The sequence below is a fragment of the Branchiostoma floridae genome, chromosome 14 (genome assembly GCF_000003815.2).
Source record: "Branchiostoma floridae strain S238N-H82 chromosome 14, Bfl_VNyyK, whole genome shotgun sequence".
Taxonomy (NCBI): Eukaryota; Metazoa; Chordata; class Leptocardii; order Amphioxiformes; family Branchiostomatidae; genus Branchiostoma; species Branchiostoma floridae.
In genome coordinates, this window is record NC_049992.1 from 6,186,311 (window position 1) to 6,206,896 (window position 20,586).

General features: G+C 39.8%; 2 protein-coding genes across 5 annotated transcripts in view; one reads left to right on the forward strand and one right to left on the reverse strand.

Annotated features, from left to right (window-relative positions):
• Positions 1-328: 328 nt before the first annotated feature.
• The window catches only part of LOC118430597 (zinc finger CW-type PWWP domain protein 1-like), a 25,642-nt gene continuing 5,384 nt past the window's right edge, over positions 329-20,586 (reverse strand). For all 4 annotated transcript variants that reach the window (XM_035841567.1, XM_035841568.1, XM_035841570.1 and 1 more), the window contains 10 exons: positions 20,156-20,222; positions 19,692-19,897; positions 17,955-18,057; positions 16,813-16,958; positions 16,075-16,189; positions 15,564-15,633; positions 3,848-4,039; positions 3,445-3,529; positions 2,840-3,016; positions 329-2,281 (listed from right to left, as the gene is read on the reverse strand). In XM_035841567.1, coding sequence (XP_035697460.1) covers positions 1,251-2,281; positions 2,840-3,016; positions 3,445-3,529; positions 3,848-4,039; positions 15,564-15,633; positions 16,075-16,189; positions 16,813-16,958; positions 17,955-18,057; positions 19,692-19,897; positions 20,156-20,222 — 2,192 coding nt within the window. In that variant the 3' untranslated portion in view covers positions 329-1,250. The remainder of the gene's footprint in view (positions 2,282-2,839; positions 3,017-3,444; positions 3,530-3,847; positions 4,040-15,563; positions 15,634-16,074; positions 16,190-16,812; positions 16,959-17,954; positions 18,058-19,691; positions 19,898-20,155; positions 20,223-20,586) is intronic.
• On the forward strand, positions 6,367-10,411 carry LOC118430599. Its single transcript, XM_035841571.1, has 2 exons — positions 6,367-6,834; positions 8,170-10,411. The coding sequence occupies exons 1-2, from the start codon at positions 6,414-6,416 to the stop codon at positions 9,825-9,827; spliced, it is 2,079 nt and encodes a 692-aa protein (XP_035697464.1). The 5' UTR covers positions 6,367-6,413; the 3' UTR covers positions 9,828-10,411.

Below are 20,586 nucleotides of genomic sequence, written 5' to 3' on the forward strand. Positions count from 1 at the left end.
ATTCTCTATGACATCAGAAATGAGAACATGTTGGAAGACGTTCAACATGTTGAATGCCTTCATCACTCATCGTTGAACGTATGAATACAGTTGAAATAAATAAATCCAATTTTCTTCAACCAATGACTGTTTTGTAAAGGTAAGGTACATACCTTCGTCACGGGGAATGACCTAGTCTCAATCTCGCGAGAGGACACGAGATTAGGTCATTCCCCGTGACGAAGATGTGCTGTTTGACATCAAAATGCACCTTACCTTTACAAAACAGTCATTGATTGAAGAAAATTGGATTAACTTCATCCCTCAGATATCAAATGGAAAGGTCGGCAGGTGTTTACCAGTGTAACCGAAAACACAACATTGTTTTCCTGAGGCCTTATAAACAAGTTCATTATTTTGAAATCCTCTCCAAGCTTGTTTCCGAATGAACAATGCTGCTAAACGCCTTATGCTGCGACTGCTTCAAGCAACTTTTAATGTACAACGTTGTTAAGATTTTCCTCTAAAAATAAAGATTTCATGAAGCAAAACTTTAATATAATGTCTATAACAACAACAGACTATAGATTTTCTGGTGTATAGAATTTCCTACATAATGCAATAACTGTCTAAGACTTTAGTGTTTGTAACACAGCACAGAATTAGAACAATATTATGTAATTCTTCTTTTGTGCAATTTTCCAGAGAGTATTTTGGAAATACAAATACTACAACCATGAACCAATTAGTAATATACATTATCATAGTATTATATACACAATAGTCAGTAGTACCATTTACTATTAGTGTAATATTAACAGGAAACTGCTTACAAAGACAACTCAATTCTAGAAATACACGTATCTTTAAAGGAACAAAGTGATTTAACAAATGTTGCAACACTCATGGCTTTAAGGTAATTCATGGCAGAGGCTAAGGAAATAACCTAACAAGGCAACAGTTGGTATTAAGACCTCTACTAAATGTAAGTCAATTTTGCATAACATTTCCTAACAAATGCATTTTACAGAATAGAATTTTCCATGCATCAAAGCTTACATTTAGTTCATGTGTAAATTGAGATTATTCAATAATTAAACCAGCAACTATAAGTATAACTTGTTCTTTTTTTAAGGCATCTGGTAATATTAAACACTATATAAACAGGCAACCTGTGAAGTAACATTTTCAAATTGAATTAAATAAGATAACTGAACAGCATTCGTGTTTGTGCATATGACATTGTACTCTACTTGATCCATTTTAACAGCTTATTCTTCCAAGTCAAACGGTTGTGAGTTGTCACTGAAGGTGTCTTCAGCACCATGGACAGGAAGGCAACTTGCATCATGGCAGTCAGAATCCCGCTCCTGTAAATCCATCAGCGGGCTTACAGGTGCGCTTCTGTCTTCCAGGTGTTCGTCAAAGTCCATAGCAGGGCTGGAAGGAACGCAGCTGTCAAATACAGCTGGGTCCACATCTTCTTCAGGCATGTCCATCCCTGGACTTGAAGGACAGACATTTTCAGGAGCAGCTTGATCTGGTTGGTCAATTGAAGGACTGGTAGGGGCACTGTGAAAATCATCAGCACCATCTACATTGGACACCTCTGGAACACTGTGTGGCATGTCATCACTGTGACTTCTCTGAGGTGTGTATGCTTCATCTGTAGCTTTCTTCGTTGTCTGAAAGGGATGCTGATCGCCAGTGTCTTGATGCTTGTTACAGCTTTTTTCCTGTGAATCCATTTCCATGGTGAAGACTTCACTGTCGAAGGGGATGGGAGGCTCACATTTGGGCTTGGCTGCCTTGCTGTCCGTTTTATCTTTAGAGAGAGGAATGGCAGGTGTCGTCGTCTTTGGCCTTGGCGGCTTGAAGCTGGGCTTCTTTGCTTTGGGGGCAGATGCTGCATGCTTGCCTTTGGTCTTGGGTTTTATCTCATTTTCATTGTTGCCTGTAACGTCTTTATCATTGTTACTGACATTGTTCTCCTTCTGAGATACCGTAGGTTTAGACTTCTTCATCTTTGGTTTGAATGCAGGAGCTTTCTTGGGTCCTGCTACATCTTGGCAGCCTTCCTTATCCTCTAAGGAAATTTTAGTCTTCTTCCCATCTTCCTCTGAAAGAGAGGTCTTCTTTTTCTTTTTCGGCACTTCATTTTCATTTGATTTCTTCTCTTTTCTTTTGTTACCTAATTTTGGTTCTTTAGGCTGCTTCTTCTCTTTCTTCAGGACAGGTGGTGCATCTGAAATCTTCATGACCTTGCCAGGGGAGTACTCGAACTCTTCATCACTTTGGTCATCTAGAAGAAAGAGTGAGACAGCATGCACTAGTTAGAATAGTTATTCTCTTGAAATAAATCATGCTATACTACTCCTGTACCTTAGCCTGGGTACCATCTGGGTAGTAATTCGCTTCTGCTACCCATGCTGCACATTCAAACTGCTTGGTACTAACGTCAGTTAATGAACGAATTAAGGAATAGGAGCGCTCATTTGATGACAACAGCCACCCCACCCACCCCCAGCAAGCGGACGGAGAGCTTTTCGGGGGTTGGAACGACCGCTTGAACCAATCCTTAATTAGCGCCCTCGTCCAAAATTTGGACAATTCTAGATGTTACCTTGGCCAAGGATCCCAGAGAAGCAGCACAGAAGCGATTGTATACAGTGTATGATAAATGTCAGAGCGAGAAGCAACTGTATATATAGTGTATAATTAACGTCAGAGTGAACAACTTTCTGGATGGCTACCTGTACCTCCTTCTATCACAAAAATAAATGAATAAACAGTAGTTGAGGTTGTATTTATTTTTACTATGAAAAAGTGCCCCAAGCAGGTGTAACCACCCAAGGCTCACCATTCTCTTTTTCATCTTTCTTCTGCACTGAACTGAGGAAAGACTCTGCATTGCCCAAAACCTTCTCTGCCTGTTCCATCAGATCTTCCACACTTCCGCTGTCTGAAAGGTCATCAGGTGATGGGAGCTGTGCTTCTACCTGTGGGGAACTTTTCCGTGCTGTTTTCTTAGCAGGTTCTGCAAGTGAACAATCAGTTATTACTAACAGTTCATCATCATAGTCCTTTACGTCCTAACAGACGATCTGTTCAACGCCGATGGGCTCGTCTATGAGCAACCAGGCCAGCTCGGCTTCTGCACGGCTTCCCACAGGTCTCGCAGCAGAATTCCGTGGATTGACATGGTTGACTAACAGTTAATACAAGTACAAAACTTATGCAGAGCCAAATTATGTAGTTGCCTGTCAAAGCATTGTTTAATTAACATTGAGATTTTACATATTGTATCCTTCCCAAGAGTAAAATATAGTCCTAATAACTTCAAAAGAAATGTCTCAATTATCTTTGTGCTATGACAATATAAAATGTCATTATTTGGTCTTCAAAAAAGACAATGACTGCATATTGGGATGTTTGGCTTATTTGAGAGTTTGATAGTAGACAAACCTTTTTCATCTTCATCCGAGCTGACTTCTTGCCTTCCCCAGTGTCCTTGGAACCGCTGACCAAATCCAAAGGTTTGCAGTCTCTTCTGCAAATTCAAAAGACATTGTGGAGTACAATGTTAATAGGAGAGGAAAACTACATTGATTTCAAGGGCTGAAAATTGTATGAAAGAAAGCTATCTTTAAGTACTAAATAGCTGCAAGAATCTAGAGGAATGTAGTAGTCTAATATTATCACAGCATTGAATGAATATGACAATTCAGTTAATTGGGACAATGCATCATGAAATAGATCTTTGGCTAAAATTGTCTTGCATGCAGAATATATTTCAATGTTCTAAGTGACTAATTAAAGTCAAGCAAAGAATTAACAGTTACAGTGTTTGAATGTGTGGATTTGGTACCTTTATGGATAACACAACGGCCTGTCTAGCCATTGTCAAAGCACACTTCACACGCTTTCGGTAGTTCTTGCCGTCAACTACCAATGACCCCAGGTGATCAACGTCATTCTCCTGGGTAAAGGGGCGCACTGATCTCTCCGGTATCCAGGCACGGGACACCGTCTTTCCAAAGAAGACGACATGGTAGCGCACCTGTTGGTATAAACGCATCAAATTAGTACTTTGGGTTAAAACGTGTCTAACAGAACTATGGCCACATTAATCAGTTTCCTTGGCTCTTGCCTTCAAGTTCTTACTAATCATTGGAGCAAATATTCAAGCAAGAGAATAAGAGTAAAATATGTTGCATTTCACACAGATAAAACTGTGTGCAGAATAAACAGATCTTTTTTGTTCCAGCAGTCTTAATGCTTAGTTATCTTTATTGCCATTCCAAACGCCAAGAAAATCAACTTTGATTTGGCTTGAAGTTTGGTTTCTTTCTGTCATTTCCTCACAATTAAAATAATTGATGACAATGTACATGTACATCAAACCAAGTTTTTCATTATGACATTAGTAGCATATGCCATGTACATCATACAGTCAGTCATTGTGTATGTCACTATGTTTTGAACTGAGAGTACTAAGTGTATGTTACAAAAATGTAGAAAACAATAAGAAGTCTTAGATCACTTTACAAGAAAATTCTGATCAATTTCACACGATTTTCATGACACTGCCAGAAATGTACACTCAGGCTTAAGTGGAGTGGAGTGCCTACTACTATACTACTAGTGAGACAATTTCATCAACTGGTGCACGAAGAAAACCTGGGGGCATTTCCTGTACCGTATATTCTCGAATAAAGTACGCACCCCAATTAAAGTACGCACCCCTGATTTTGGACAAGTCTTAGACAGATCTTTGGGACTGAAAGGTAAAATGGAAAAACTCAAATAAAGTACGCACCCCTTCTCCACCAATTTTGAACAGACCTTTAAGTTTAACTGGATAAATTCAAATTTATGATGTTTTCCCCCGGTTATTTTGCATAAGGTAACCTGGAGAATTGCCTACTGCAATTATAAAAATCACTGAGAACTGGTAGAAGAAATCAGGAAAAACCAGTTGTACAAGTCAAAGTCACTAACTCAAAAGGATTGTATGCAAATGCCAATCTTATGTAAATCATGTTTAGACAATTTCTTTGTTTCATGTTTAGACAACTACAAGACAACAACAATGTGCATGTTTTGAAAAATTACTAGAAGTGTAGCTCCACCTTGCTTTATTTTAGGCTTTTTTTACCATTTCTCTGTGCAGTAACCTCAAATAAAGTACGCACCCCAACTTTAGCAACAACTTGTAGCACCTTTTCAATTTTGAAAAGTTAAAAAAGTGCGTACTTTATTCGAGAATATACGGTACTGTGCTGCGTAGGTGGAACTTTGAGAAAATAATCTCCCCCGAGTTGACCCAGACGTCTGGTATTTGCCCCGTAGAAGTCAGGATGTACAGTGGACCATATGATTGAAGGGTTGAAACCATTCTATATCCAACACATTTTTATGGAATTTGTCTGCAGAACAGACTTCACGCCCACGTGGATCACATACACCATCATGTATCCATGCATCTATGTTCCTTTCAGTATCAATATCCAGTGCATCCGACGAACTGCACACAGGAACACTTCACTATACAAAGCCTTATTTATACAGAGAACAATTCCTCGGAGTCCACACTTCAAAATAAAGTCAATCTAGAGAGAGTTTACTTATAGAATTTGCAAACTTCATGTAGTTTAACTAGTAGTATAGTAGTAGGCACTCCACTCCACTACTTTTCATGATTGATAAATCTCTTTTACTTTAGATTTGAATTTGGGTAAAAAAATAACTGTTACTGTAACAATACTGCAATGTTATATCATGGTAAATTGTCCATGGCAACTGAAATGATTAATAATCATAGAATGAGATTCAACCAGTTTTTTTTTTTACCTTTTTCGGTTGTCTGTTTTTTTTAAAGCTTTCACTGATTATTATTAGTCAACAGATGAGGATGATAAGATATAATATAATAATACAGTAGAAGCCAGTTAATTGCACAACGGATTAACACACACTTCTGTTAACTGCACAGGATTCCCAAAACCCAAACCTTTCGGACCAGCTGTAAACTTTGCATTATTGCACCAGCCGGATAATTGCACGAAATCCACTGGCAAATAGGCCGTTCAATTAAGCGGCTTCTATTGTATCAAGAACTACCTGTTAGACTAAGAGCAAAAATTGAGAGCAAAATATTAACAAAATTTGACATCTTCTTTACAATAAAATACAATTTTCACAAAGACTTTATTTTGACACAGAAATAGAGGCAAGCATCTTCTAGTCGTCAGAAGCCTGGGGGAACTTTCTCTGCTGGGGTTTAGGCGGAAGAGAGAACTAATGAGACTGTTTAATCTCCACTGTAGTCCCAGACTTATCCATTAGTAATGAATAATGTATATATCCGACAGCTCTGTCGAAGCACTGCACAACAAGAAAGTTGCCAAGGCATTCAGATCGTACATGTCAAGATGGTGCCAAGTCAGGCAATTCTCCTGTTGCTTCTGATATTTTCTGTGGATAAAGCTGCCTCCCAGTGCCCATACAGTTGTCATCCCAACGACCCTGGACAAGGCTTAGTCTTTATCTGTCACTGTCCAAATGAACATGGGGAGGAGGCTCCCTGCAGCTGGGTTGGACATGGAGGGGCTGTATACAGCTTCGGAATATGCCTTGATGCCATACCCACTGGCTTCTATGAGGAAACCAGAGTGATCTACATCCAGCACCTGCGCTCTTCTCGTCTCCTGGAGCGGTCTTTCCCAAACATCTCAAGCCTTCAGCACCTGCGGATCCAAAGGTCTAACATCTCCACAATCCAGCCCGGGGCTTTCCGCGGTCTACCATTGCTCCAGAGGATCTATCTTGACGACAACAGACTCACCAGTTTGGGTAAGTTAAAAATTGTTTCAATCTATTTAGTTTTCAGTTTTCGGCATAATTGCAGATAGTGGAATTGGCAAAGGGATTAACTTTTTATCTGATAATAAGAATGGCTAAACTAAAAACACAGTCAAGTATTACAATTAATTTCACATTTTTCATAATAAAAGCCAATGCCAAATTCAATTTGGTTTGCATGTCTGCTTTAAAAAAAATATTATACAATACATAGTGTGTCTTCTGTTCTCTACATAAGTTTACCACAGACTACAGAAAAAGCTGGCAGAAAAAGCATTTGGGCTTAGGAAGGTGCACAATGCAACTTTATAGGTCCTCTTAGCAACTTTTCTAGCAGAACTACTGAGTGTTCTGGAGAGACACATGTTCATAAGAACATAAGATAAGTTCATAAGATAACTCAAGAAGGGACAAATGGATTTGGGGCATGTCTATGTTTTTGCTGGTTAAGAAATTTTTAACACGAGATAGAATGAATGATTCACGGATGTAGAATGAATTTTATTTGTAAAAGAAATTGCAGCCTATAATCAGATGTTTGTTATTCTTATAGTTACTAATAAATTAATTTGCAAAAAGAAACTTTATTTTCAAATTACAATATGTGTTACATGGCAGATATTCATACACTAAGTTTGGAGAGTGTAACACCAATAGGCATCAATTGTTAGCAAAAAGTCGAACATGTTATCATGATTAATATCATTCAAGCCATCTTTTCTCACCCCTATTTGATTATGCACCCTCAAACCAACGACGTTATAATTATTTCACATAACGTCCTTGCTCAAACTGGGCCAAGCCGCAGACAAATCTGCAAGGCTGAAATGAAAAATCAGCTTAAATACGGGCCTAATCTTGAAAACATTTTAAACTAAATATTCAACAATGTAGTGCTGTGTCCCTTCTCTTTCCCTAGGATAAATCTACTTAAATCAAGGTTTTCCTGGTGTTGCTGAAAAATGCTGTTTTTCTCGTTCCTTTACAAACTTGTCAAGCACCCACTGCTTAGTATAAAATTCAGTGATGCAGCAGAGGTAGTTTGTTCGCAGAAGCATATAGAAAGCAACGTGACTCCAGATTTAGCATCTGATTCAGTTCTGCTCTATTCTATGGGAAAATGGAGTTTACATTGCATGTTTTTCTGTCCTATCGGTATAATCTTAAGGGAGGAAATTGCTGCCAAAAATATGGCTTCAAGTTACTTTAAGTCTTAAAACTTGATGTTCGAGCTGATTTCACCATGAGTCTTGTTAAACATATTATATTATCCACATGGAGTCTTGTTAGGAAGTCCAACTGAACTGCTTTTTTGCTTCCCCCCAGGCCCTGATGCTTTTCTTGGACTTGATGGACTCAAACAATTGTGCCTGACCAAGAACATGATTTCTGCCATATCCAAGTTTGCCTTCTATGGCCTCCCTGTCCTCACTACACTGCAATTGCTGCAGAACCGCCTGACGTCTGTTCCCATCAATGCACTTCTTCAACCAAAAGCATTGATGATGGCCGATCTGGCACAAAATGCCATCACCACCATATACAGTGATGTCCTGCACCTGACACAACACAAACACTTGAAACTCGTGATGCAAGCAAACAAGCTGAAATGCGACCAGGATCTGAAATGGTTCATCTGCAATCTACCGATCCTGGACCAAATCCAGGATCGATTCTTCCTGAGGTGTGCTTTCCCACATAATCTCGAAGGAACTCTCATCAGCAGCATGTCCAACAACCAGGTTGCCTGCCAGACCAATCAACAAGGGGCTGGGTCCAAAACGCGCAACATAATGGCCAATACAACAGTTGTTGCAAAATCATATGGATTCATTGCAGGATCCAAGCTGGATGTAACAGGCCCTCAAACAGTCAACGCACATTTGTACAACCACACCACTGAGGACCACACAAGTTTACCATTCACAAATGCCATGATCCCAGTCTCCCAGGACACCACTGTCACAGAGGGGTACTACGTCATCATCCTTGGGGGAGACCCAACCAATAAAGGGGATGGCACACAAAACATGAGCAATGCCCTTGTTGCTGTACTGCTGTTTTTGTTGGCAACAGTTGTTGCCTTCTTCGCCTACAAAAGCTGTCCTGGTAGAGGATTAGACTGTCATGACATATCAGATGATGAAGAAACAGATAACCATCAAGTTGAGCCATACGCAGTAATCTATGCTGACATGGCTGAACTAGAAGGATCCAACTCAGCCACGGAGGTACAGCCCAGCCCTACATGTGACCAGACATCAGACAACATTCAGCCAGATGCAGTGGCTGGAGGCCCAGGACCACAGCTTCAGCCTCATGCAGTGACCTGCAATGACAATGCCAGGCATAGCAAGGAGATTGGCTACAAGATCGAGCCATACGCAACAGGATACCCTGGTGACCATGACCTTCCAGAAGCTGCAGAAATCCACATCGAGGCAGATTCTACGCCACTGGAAAACAGCGCTGACCAACAGGTTAGTAATACAGGCATCAAACAACCAGTCATCCTCTCTGAAGATTGTGACCAGTCAATTGTAGAGGATGCCAACATACAGCTAGGATGTGAGGACCAAGAAGTACGAGATGGCAACCACTCCAGCATCAGGACCACAGACCCAGTACCACAGCCTCATCCTCATCTAATGACCGGCAGTGATGACCAACAGGAGACAATCATCAAACAACCACTCATCACAGAATCAGATGGACAGCCACAGCCAAATGATGATGAACTACAGCCAACATATGAAAATGAGTTCGAGGAAGCAGGAAAATGCAACCAATCCATAAGAAATAAAAGAGGTCCTAATAACACAAATGAGATTCCAAGTGAAAATGGGATGCTGGACAGAAGTGGCTCACAGCACACTGGTTCAAAAGAGCGCAGCCTGTCTTGCGTCCTGTATAACCCAGCTCATGGACAGCCTGAGTGTAAGGACGACACATCTAATGTCCTGTACAACCCAATTGATGGATAGCCTAGTACATCAGTCAAAGTAAACCTTCAGTACAGCAGTGAATGACAAAGACCCTAAGTATATACACTGTACTTTCCCATGAGTTGCTGGGGAGGGAAACCCAGGGTCAAATCTGGGTCACTGAGAGACAACTGTTATAAGGTTTTGGAACTTGAATTTACCTCTTACTAGACACATATTAACTGTTTGTGAATATGCATCCCATTCCAACTACATTTAAAATGAAGGTCCTTCATAAAAACAATATATAATCATCATCATTATTAGTATACCATCTGAGAGTATGAAAACACTCACTGACTCTTTGAACCAACTTTCCAACACAAGAATTTGATTCACCCCTGTTCAACTCAAGTCTTTGTCAAGGCAAATTGAGCATTAAATCCACTGCTTCTGTGATGTCAATCTATGTACATAGAACACGTGACTCTGTGAGCAGTGGATCAGATGTTCCACTGCTCTTATATCTAGTACATAACGATGTAACAGAAGCAGTGACTCTGTGAGCAGTGACACGTTACACGTGAGCAGTGAATCGATGTAACATTGGTCACTCTTTGACAAAGACTGGACTTGGACAGTTGAAACTGGGGTAAGTCCTTTCAACTGGGGTAAGTCCAATTTCTGTGCTAGAAATCACAGTAAGTTCAACTGTGAAACAGAATAACTAGTCTACCCAACATGCACATGATCTAATGATTTCCCAATATATAGCAATTCAAACAAAGGCCAACTGCATGCAGGTCCACAAAAATCATATTTATAACAGACTAGTACTAAAACAATGGACAGGAGAGCAGGATTCTTTTAATTGTCTGATACAGAAAGCACGGAGATTTAACAACTCTGCTTTCATGGTGACTTTGACTGCTCAAGAGGGTAAAGCCTTAGCTTTGAGATTAAACTGGTCACAAACATCCTGACACTAGTGAAAAAGAAGAAACAGTGGTTTGGCAATTGCTACAAGTGCAAAGGGCACTTTGACCCACACTATACTCCAAAGAAGGGCGGAGGGTGCAAGACCTAGGGGACGTCCACGACGGACTTGGACTAGTGATTTGAAAGAATGGTCAGGACAAACAGTCCACCATCTGGCAACCTTGGCTGAGGACAGACAAAGGTGGAAAACTTATGTTGATGGATGTGCTGCCCCTACGGCCGATGAGGCTATGGGACCGGTGAGGTGAGGTGAAACATCCTGAGCTGCCCAAGGCAGACTGAAACCAATCTCGGCCCCAAGACTAATTTCCCAACAACATGAAGATTCTGATCAGCATTGCACCTCCCTTACATGTACATGTATCATTAATTTACACAAACATAATTTGTATTCTGACAACCTTTGTGAAACAGTAGCCAATATGTAAAAAAAAAAATTTTAAAAATCAATGAAACCACCAAGTGAAAGGAAATTGCATCAAACTCATTTCATAATTGTAAAATACAATCCATATTCAGGCAGTTGACTATGTATGAAGTCCATAGGTGACGCACATTCATTCAAGATGTTGCAGAGAAAGGCACTGGTCTTACTACTGCTGGTCTCCAAAAATTTGCTATTAGTAGCTCAACAGTGTCCAGAAAACTGTCATGCCACGGGTAAGGCATTCTCATCTCACTGTAACTGTCCAAGCAAAAATGGGATGAGATCACCATGCGGCTGGGTGGGACATGGAGGAAACCTATACAACTTTCCTGTATGCCTTGCCTCCATACCAAGCGGCGCCAACAAGAATTTTCAAGCACTCTACATCAAACATCTTCGTTCTGCTACACTCCTGGAACAGTCTTTTGAAAGCTATAGGCATTCAGGGCTTCAATTTCTGAGTATCCATCAGTCAAACATTTCCACAATACAGCCGAGGGCTTTTGAAGGTCTGCAAATGGTGACATGGCTCTACCTTGTTGACAACCGAATCTCCAATATAGGTGAGTTGAAGTAGATTTTGACACTTGTTAGCTTTGACATTTAGTTAACCATATAGAATACAACACGGTGTATCACCCGAAGTACCAGCCCAACCGCGGGAAGGATCTCCCGACGGCCGAAGGGTGATCCGACCCGCGGGAAGGCTAGGACCGAGGGTGATGCGGAATACACCGTGTTGTATTTCATTTATGTCATACCCACCTGAGCAAACACATATTTCGATGCGAAATGCACCAGAAGTTGAGAAAATGTTGTGTCCTCGAACAAAAGATTGTAACAACAGCAATTCTAACGTCCGAATCCGGTATTCAAATTTTCAACCATGCCGTATTCAGCCCATTCGAAATAATTTGATTTAGTCGAAAGAAGCCTGTGTGATACAACTTTCGAATGTATGTGAACGGAAGTTATCACACGGTTCGAAACACCCGTATCGAAAGCTTTCACGTCACAGGTATGACACATAAAAAAAAAAGTGCACTGTTTTTAGTCTGTAGGTTTGCTTGTTTGTGTTTCTAAATATTTGTGGTCAGCAGAAATTATAATCAGGACTGGATGGATGTGATGATGTTTGGTGTGATGGTATTTTTAGTAGGCAATGGTTAAGGTCAATCATAGAGTCTGACCTCTCAGTAGCTGACCTTGGTACTGTCGCACAACTTCTGATTTTTGTACCTTTTGGCCTGGACATGCTACTAGTACTAGTCCTGGGTCTGTATTTTTGATGGTAGAAAGCTTGATGTCAAGAAGGGGTGACGTTTTGTTAGTTTGGACCCCTTATCAGCTTGTTTTAGAACTGCAGACGTGAGACATTTCCGATAACCTGAACTAGGCAAGGATGGCTTTCCATATTTGGTATGCACTGCCAGGTAGCATTATAAAAAAACAATTTGTAATATATATATATATACAGAGGTGGTTTTTATAAGGTTCCAGTTCGAAATTTGTTGTGACTGTACCATAAAGTAATCTGCGAAAATAAGACGCAATTAATAGGTGTCCACATTTGTTTTGGCTCTCAAATTTTCTGCTACCGCTATAGAGTGCATTACCTGTTTGTATTCCCCCCAAAGTCTGTTCTTCGTAGCATTTTTCTGTGGCGCAGATTTTGCCATGCGGTCAATACTTCCTGATATTAGTGCTCAATAGCGGTAATGCCTTTTCGTCGCCTGATTACCCAGAATGTATGTTCTATGTGCATTTTGAGTGTTTTGGAGCCACTGGAGCTTGTGGAAAACGTATCCTCACAATTTTCAATTTTTTACTCAGTATACAGAAGAAATCTTGACCTTGACCTTCATTGCCAATTAGTCATTATCCAGGGAAACTTCATTTTTTCCTTGTAGCAGCTTGTAAAGAATGCCCCCAATTTTGGGGTAAAAATTTCATTTTATTGATCATGGTTTTTACCAAAAATAATATTTCTACAGAAAATGTCAACTGTGTCGGTCAGCGACAAGGCACCCTTTTCTACAAGAAACAATTTGAATTGTCGGAAAACGCTGTTTTGGGAAGCAATTAAGCGCTTTTCCGAAAGACACTCAAATCAAAACAACAATTTGGTTGTGCCTTGAACCTTCTTTTATTTCCTCACAGAAACTGATGCTTTCCTTGGGCTACAGAACCTGACAGCCTTGATCCTAGACCAAAACATGATTTCTGACTTATCAAAGCATGCATTCCGTGGGCTGCCTTTGCTGAAAAGACTGTCCTTGGCCAGGAATGAACTGGTTACCGTGCCCATTGATGCAATTCTACAGCCTAAGGCTTTAACAGATGCAATACTACACAAAAACCACATTACCACTATTGGCAGTGATATCATGCGTCTGGAGCAAAACCAGCATTTACAGCTTTCAATACCAGATAACAAGCTGCGATGTGATGAGACTCTAACATGGTTCGTCTGCAACCTGCATCACCTGAACCAGATTTCTGGTCGCAAGAAACTGAGGTGTGCATCACCTGTTGACCTGCATGGACATCTCATCAACGATGTCATGATCAGCTGCCCGCCTTATCACCATACAAACAGGCCACAAGACATCATTGCATCCACGGCACATGATGAATTGTCCATCACAACAGGTATGAGTGTACAGATGACATCAGCACATCCCGTCACCATCTATCCGAAGAATGAGACCATTGCCACTGAGACGTACACAGACATGTCATCTTCAAAGGACATGTCAGTCTCTCAGTGCACAACAGAGAAAGACCATGTCATACTTCTTGGGGCAGGCCCTATCACCAAAGACAACAGCATCTATATACTAGCCATGACCGGTGCTGCTGTTCTACCCCTAATTCTTACATTGGCAACATTAGGCGCGCTCTTCATCTACAAAAGCAGTTGTGGCACAGAAAGCGAGAAAATCGATCCGTATGCAGTGGTTTACTCTGACACTCTTAATCCTCAAGTATCACAGGAAAACATGGCTACTGACAGAGAAACCAATGCTGCTAACCAGGCCCAAGAACACAATGATGATACCATTCAGCCATATGCAGTGGCCTACAATGAAGACCCAGGGTCAGAGATTCAACCATATGCAGTGGCTTATGTTGATGTGTCTGGGAAAGGGAAAAATGGCAAGCTACCACCATATGCAACCACATCCTGTGGTCCCGATCAAACCCCAGATCCTAGCAATACCATTCAGCCATATACAGTGCCCTATGATGATGACCCAGGGTCAGAGATTCAACCATATGCAGTGGCTTATGTTGATGTCACAGGAAAAGGGAAAAATGGCAAGCTTCCACCATATGCAACCACCTCATTTGGTCATGACCAAACCCAAGTTCCCAACAATACCATTAAGCCATATGCAGTGGCCTACAGTGAAGACCCAGGGCCACAGCTTCAGCCTTATTCAGTGACCCACGAAGAACCAGGATCAGAGCTTCAGCCTCATTCAGTGACCCACGAAGAATCAGGGCCACAGCTTCAGCCTTATTCAGTGACCCACGAAGAACCAGGACCAGAGCTTCAGCCTCATTCAGTGACCCACAATGACGACCCAGGGCCACAGCTTCAACCTTATTCAGTGACCCACGAAGAACCAGGACCAGAGCTTCAGCCTCATTCAGTGACCCACAATGAAGACCCAGGGCCACAGCTTCAACCTTATTCAGTGACCCACGAAGAACCAAGACCAGAGCTTCAGCCTCATTCAGTGACCCACGATGAAGACCCAGGGCCACAGATTCAGCCTCATTCACTGACCCGTGTTGAAAACCCAGGGCAACAGTTTCAGCCATACGCAGTGACCTACGATGAAGAGTCAACAATTGTTAAACAACCAATCACCCACTCAGAAGTCCAGATGAAAGACCCAGGACAAACACCCAGGACCACAGCTTCAGCCATACGCAGTGACCCACAATGAAGACCCAGGACCACAGATTCAGCCATATTAAGTGACTCACAATTAAAATCCTTAGGACCACAGATTACATGCAATGACCAGACACAACCCATGACCAGAGTCAGCCTCATGTAGTTGCCAGTGAGAGTATGAAGACCCAGGACCACAGATTCAGCTATACCCGTGATCAGTAGGTGAGATGTGGCTAAACATTTAGTGTACTTACCTAAAGGGGGACACCAAAGACACTTCCTTTGATGACAAATAAACTGAATTGATGACACAGACCAGTGCAAGTGACGAAGAAGTAATTTTGGGGAAGATTTTGTATACGAAAGGAAGGTGTATGGGAGGTCTCTGGTGTTCTCCTTTCATTCTAGTCTAAGTTTTGATTTGTCAGAACCCTAAAGGTTGCATTAGTCTGTAGCTTACAGGTTTCTGCTTGCTGTCTGTCTCATAGTATGCTTGGTCATCTGGGTCCTCTTCTACCATCCCTGGCCACCTGTAGGGCAACAGTACATGTTAGTGTAGCCTGACTAAAATTGCGCCCCTAGCGGCCGGCCCTACGATTGCCGCCGCTCTCGGGGAGGGGGTCATTAAGCCCAGCCAGCTTGTGTAAACACAGGCTACATGTTAGTGCATGTGACCTGGTCTTAGTGACTTAAACCTTGACTGATTCAGTTTGTACTATCTGTATCTGAAATTGTTCCCCCAGTGTGACTAGAATCCTGTTACAGGTTGCTAAAAATAGTCAAATTTTACTGAAATCAATAATTCAACTTAAAAAACCAACAACCAAAATATCACATTACATTGCATTTCTGTACCAAAAAATACAGTATTGGGAAGCATTCCAACCAGAGTCATATGACATAGAATCGAAAGAAATACATTTGATTGTAAAATCTTGAACTTGACATCTAAAATAGTTTGATGCAGATACCATGGGTATCCAGGCATCTTGGCCCAAACCAAAGACCCCTCCACATAACAGGTGTCCACAAACTCCAGTTTACTCCAGTCAGCTTCTGTCTTTTCACAGCTGTTGTACTCTTCATCTAAGGACACAAAATTATAGGCATCAAAAATTTTGCTATGATTTTATTCAACCTTAAAACTCTCCCTGTCTACTGAAAAATTCAATAGAAAGTAAGATTAAAAGCAAGCATGTCAATGTAACACAAGTGCCTTAAAGCTCTATGGTCACTCATTAGCTCATACATGTATTACGATATAGTAATAACTTTGCAGTGCTATCCAGTAGTAAAAAGTGCCTTTGTCAGTAAAAGAAATAGGCTGTGGAACAAATATGCTGTACTCTTAGTCTCATGATGTTAGATTCAGTGCTAGCTGAATTCAAAAGTGACTGCTTGCAAATTTGCCATTGAGGAGTCAAAAAAGCGACTTAAGTCAGACACAGATCTGCACTTTAATCTAAGCTTTAGGGCCATTTTTTTCTCAGCCTCACTGCTGATTATGCACCTAATAGATTGACTACAAGTAAATTCTTCACCTAATAGATTGACTAGAAGTTTGTAATATATTATATTTTTATTATAGTTGTAAGCCATAAGTTGTAACTGACCTAGCAAAAATATATGTGCATGGTATAGACATTGTGTAGTATCTAGTGTGGGACTCTTGACTGATCATGAACTTTAATTTAGCATCAGGGCCTAACCTGGGTTCATAGAACATGTCCACTTGTCTGGCACGGTGGTAGGATCGGTCACATCGGCCAGGTAGCGCCACTTGTTACACTTGTCTGCAGTGCACTGCACCCAGGTCCCCTGTTCCTCGATCTCACGAGACAGAAAATGTTTCCTCCTGTAGAAAAATAGTGAAGCGTTCAACATGTATAAGTGAGGTGATCTTTGCAAACCTAAGAGGCTGAAGAGACAGCAATTCAGTGAGGATTAATGCATAACATTTTGGAATGTTTTAAACTTTTCATAATTAGGCTGAAATAGTTGAATAGAAGTCTACAAGTAAATAGAATGATAGCCATGTGGAAACAAAAAAAAAAACAGAAAAAAAACAATAGAAGAACTTAGAAGTGGCTTAGTTTAAAGTTGACGATAAAAAGAATCATGAAAAATAACAAACATGATCGACTGACTTTGGCATCCTTTTCTTGCCGTTTCTTTGTTTTCAGTTTTTATAATTAGGCTGAAATAGTTTAATCGAAACAAGTTTTACTAAATATAATGTAATAACCATCAAAACAAAAGAAAGAAATAGAACTCTTAGAAATGCCAGTGGCTATTTAGCTTGAAATTACTGAAAGAATGTAAAATAACAAACGTGATAGACTGACATTCTTACATAGAAAGAATGTAAAATACCAAACGTGATAGACTGACATTCTTACATAGAAAGAATGTAAAATACCAAACGTGATAGACTGACATTCTTACATAGAAAGAATGTAAAATAACAAACGTGATAGACTGACATTCTTACATAGAAAGAATGTAAAATAACAAACGTGATAGACTGACATTCTTACATAGAAAGAATGTAAAATAACAAACGTGATAGACTGACATTCTTACATAGAAAGAATGTAAAATAACAAACGTGATAGACTGACATTCTTTCATAGAAAGAATGTAAAATAACAAACGTGATAGACTGACATTCTTACATAGAAAGAATGTAAAATAACAAACGTGATAGACTGACATTCTTACATAGAAAGAATGTAAAATAACAAACGTGATAGACTGACATTCTTACATAGAAAGAATGTAAAATAACAAACGTGATAGACTGACATTCTTACATAGAAAGAATGTAAAATAACAAACGTGATAGACTGACTTTGACATCCTTTTCTTGCCCTGTTTCTTTGGTTTACGGGTAGAGGAGATGGCAGGGGATGATGGCCTTGTCTCATCTGTAAATTCATAGATGCTCTTTTTGCCTGGAAATGTAGTTCAGTAAATTATGTTATTTCATTCCATAATCATTTTGAATTGTACTGTCATCGAGAGTGAGAGAATGAGAGAGAGTCATTGCTGGTTTGTATGGAGCAATTGAATGATACTTTTCTGAGCATCAAATTCTTTAGAAATAATTCAATAACAGAATAATGATGATTGAAATATGAAGCTATGCCTTGTCATTTCATGTTGATCTTTCATAGTTGCACTTTAGTTGCTAGAAATGTACATCAAGAAGTACCATCTGGGCTGCACAGGGCAGGTAAATACTTTATACCCATTAATTTTGAAGCACTCATACTGGATACTGTCTAACAAGTAACATGAAAAATTCAATACATGTATCATTTTTTTATTCAATAATATTTATCTTCCCGTTGGCTACGAAAACAAAGTTCAACTTCAAAATTATAGCTCTCCATACAGGCATACACTGAATATATCACCCATAATTTGGGCCATTGTAGGTGCACAAAAGAAATTACCTAGCAGTACGTATACACTAAACCATTTTTACCTGATATTCATTTAACCTGTATATTTTTTTTTAGGCAATGCAGATGGTACTTTGTGACCTGATTCTATTTTGTATTACAGTTGTTTCTATTTATACATGATTTGTATAATTATTATAAAAGCACTATTTTTCTGAATATTCTTTAAAATTATCTAGTTTGTATCATTATCAAATCAATGATTAACTTAAATCACAATAATTTCACTCTTTCATAGATGAAAATGTAGTGTTATGAATTTTGTCTTTGTAAATTCATAGATGCACTGGTGTATGAACATGTCCAATGTAGGTGGAATTCACGTCTACATTAAGTTACAATGATGAGTGTATTTTGAAAAAAAAAATTGTGACTGATTGTTAACTTGAATTGTTGAAAGTTTATCTGTGTTCAACTTGGTAGAAGTTATTCTGGATCAAACTAAGGTAGTGTAATTTCTAACAGAAGAATTTGATTTAAAGAGTCCTAACATTTTCAACTGTACATCCAACTCCAGTGTTAATGTCATTCCTAACATTAGAGTTGGACAGTCGATTATTTTGTTGGAAATTACAGTTTAACTTTGATGATAATGACTGTTATTACTACTTATTCTGATCACTAATGATTAAATGGTGTGGTGAGTCTTCGGTTGTGAACATCAGTGCTAAGTATTTTGTGCATTACATGTCGTATGACTAACTTTGATATGTGTATGTAAAAGTAGCCAGACAGATCAATTGTCAGGAAATTACCTAGAGGGGGAGAAATGAATATGCCCCTACCCTCACATTTGCATGTACATCAGTGTGCAAGAATCAAATTAAAAGGGAAATTGACAAGCCAGGACTTTATGAATAATGTACACTTATGTATATTGCAATCATCTCTTCTTGATACAAAATCATATGCAGAATTGTGTAAAATTATCTTTTAATGCACTAAAATTTGTGAAAAATTTTAAAATAAGGCATTTTGTGTAAATTGTAACTTTCCAGAATCGAATTGTGAATGTTGTTAATTTTGCTGTTGGCTGTCACATTATCTTGGCACAATTAAATTCATCATATGTTGCACCATATCCAGTATCATGTGTTGTTTGTCATATTAAGATAACATACTGGAAGACTTCGGCTGTTTCTTCTTCTTAGTCGTCATGCTCGTCTCAGGGTTCTCAGTCCCCTCTGGTGCCTTGTCAGAGTACACCAGCTGCTTAGGGTGTAGCTTCCTTTTCTTACTTCTTGGCTTGGTGGGTTTCTGGGGCGTGTGGCACTTGGGGGTGGTGTGTTCTGACGTAGCAGGGGTCTTGTCAGGATAGTCTTTCCCACTGCACACAAAAATAAATAGATAGGTCCTAGGAAAAAAATGGTGTGTTTCCTGTTTCAGTTCTGAAAAAAATAATAGGGTTAATAGGTAGGGATTATCTTTCTTTTCTTATGAGGATCAAAAGATATCTTAACACAGAAAAGGATAAGGTGAGGCTGAGAACAAGACAGTTCTAAAAGACTTTTCTTGAGTGACTACATTGCACTGACTCTAAATGCCACGGAAAACCTACAAGATAATCATAAAGAGAAAATCTTACTCATAGCCCTGCTCCTCTGTTTCACCATGCTCTTTTTTCCAGTTGTCTGATCCTTCTCCTTCAACCACTATGAAAATAAAAGAAAGAACAAAATTAATGTACGGTAAATCATCTAATAGTCGTGCTGGTTTTATGTTTGCCCTTCTGCAGTGAACTCATTGCACCATGAACTCACAAACCCCTAGCTATAGCCTCCTTTTCCAGTTGTAACAATGAGTCTACAAAGTCAGGAACTTTTCAAAATTTACAGAATCATATCTTTGACCTATCTAGTCTGTTAGATGCATTTTGAAAAGGCACTTTGTATGTGGGAACAGTCTACGAACTTATATATAATACCTACACATTATCCTCTACCAGGGTTGGACAAGTCCTCTAGCCCTATTGTCCCGGGCAAGTGAAATAGCCCATCGGGCAATGAGCGCATGTCC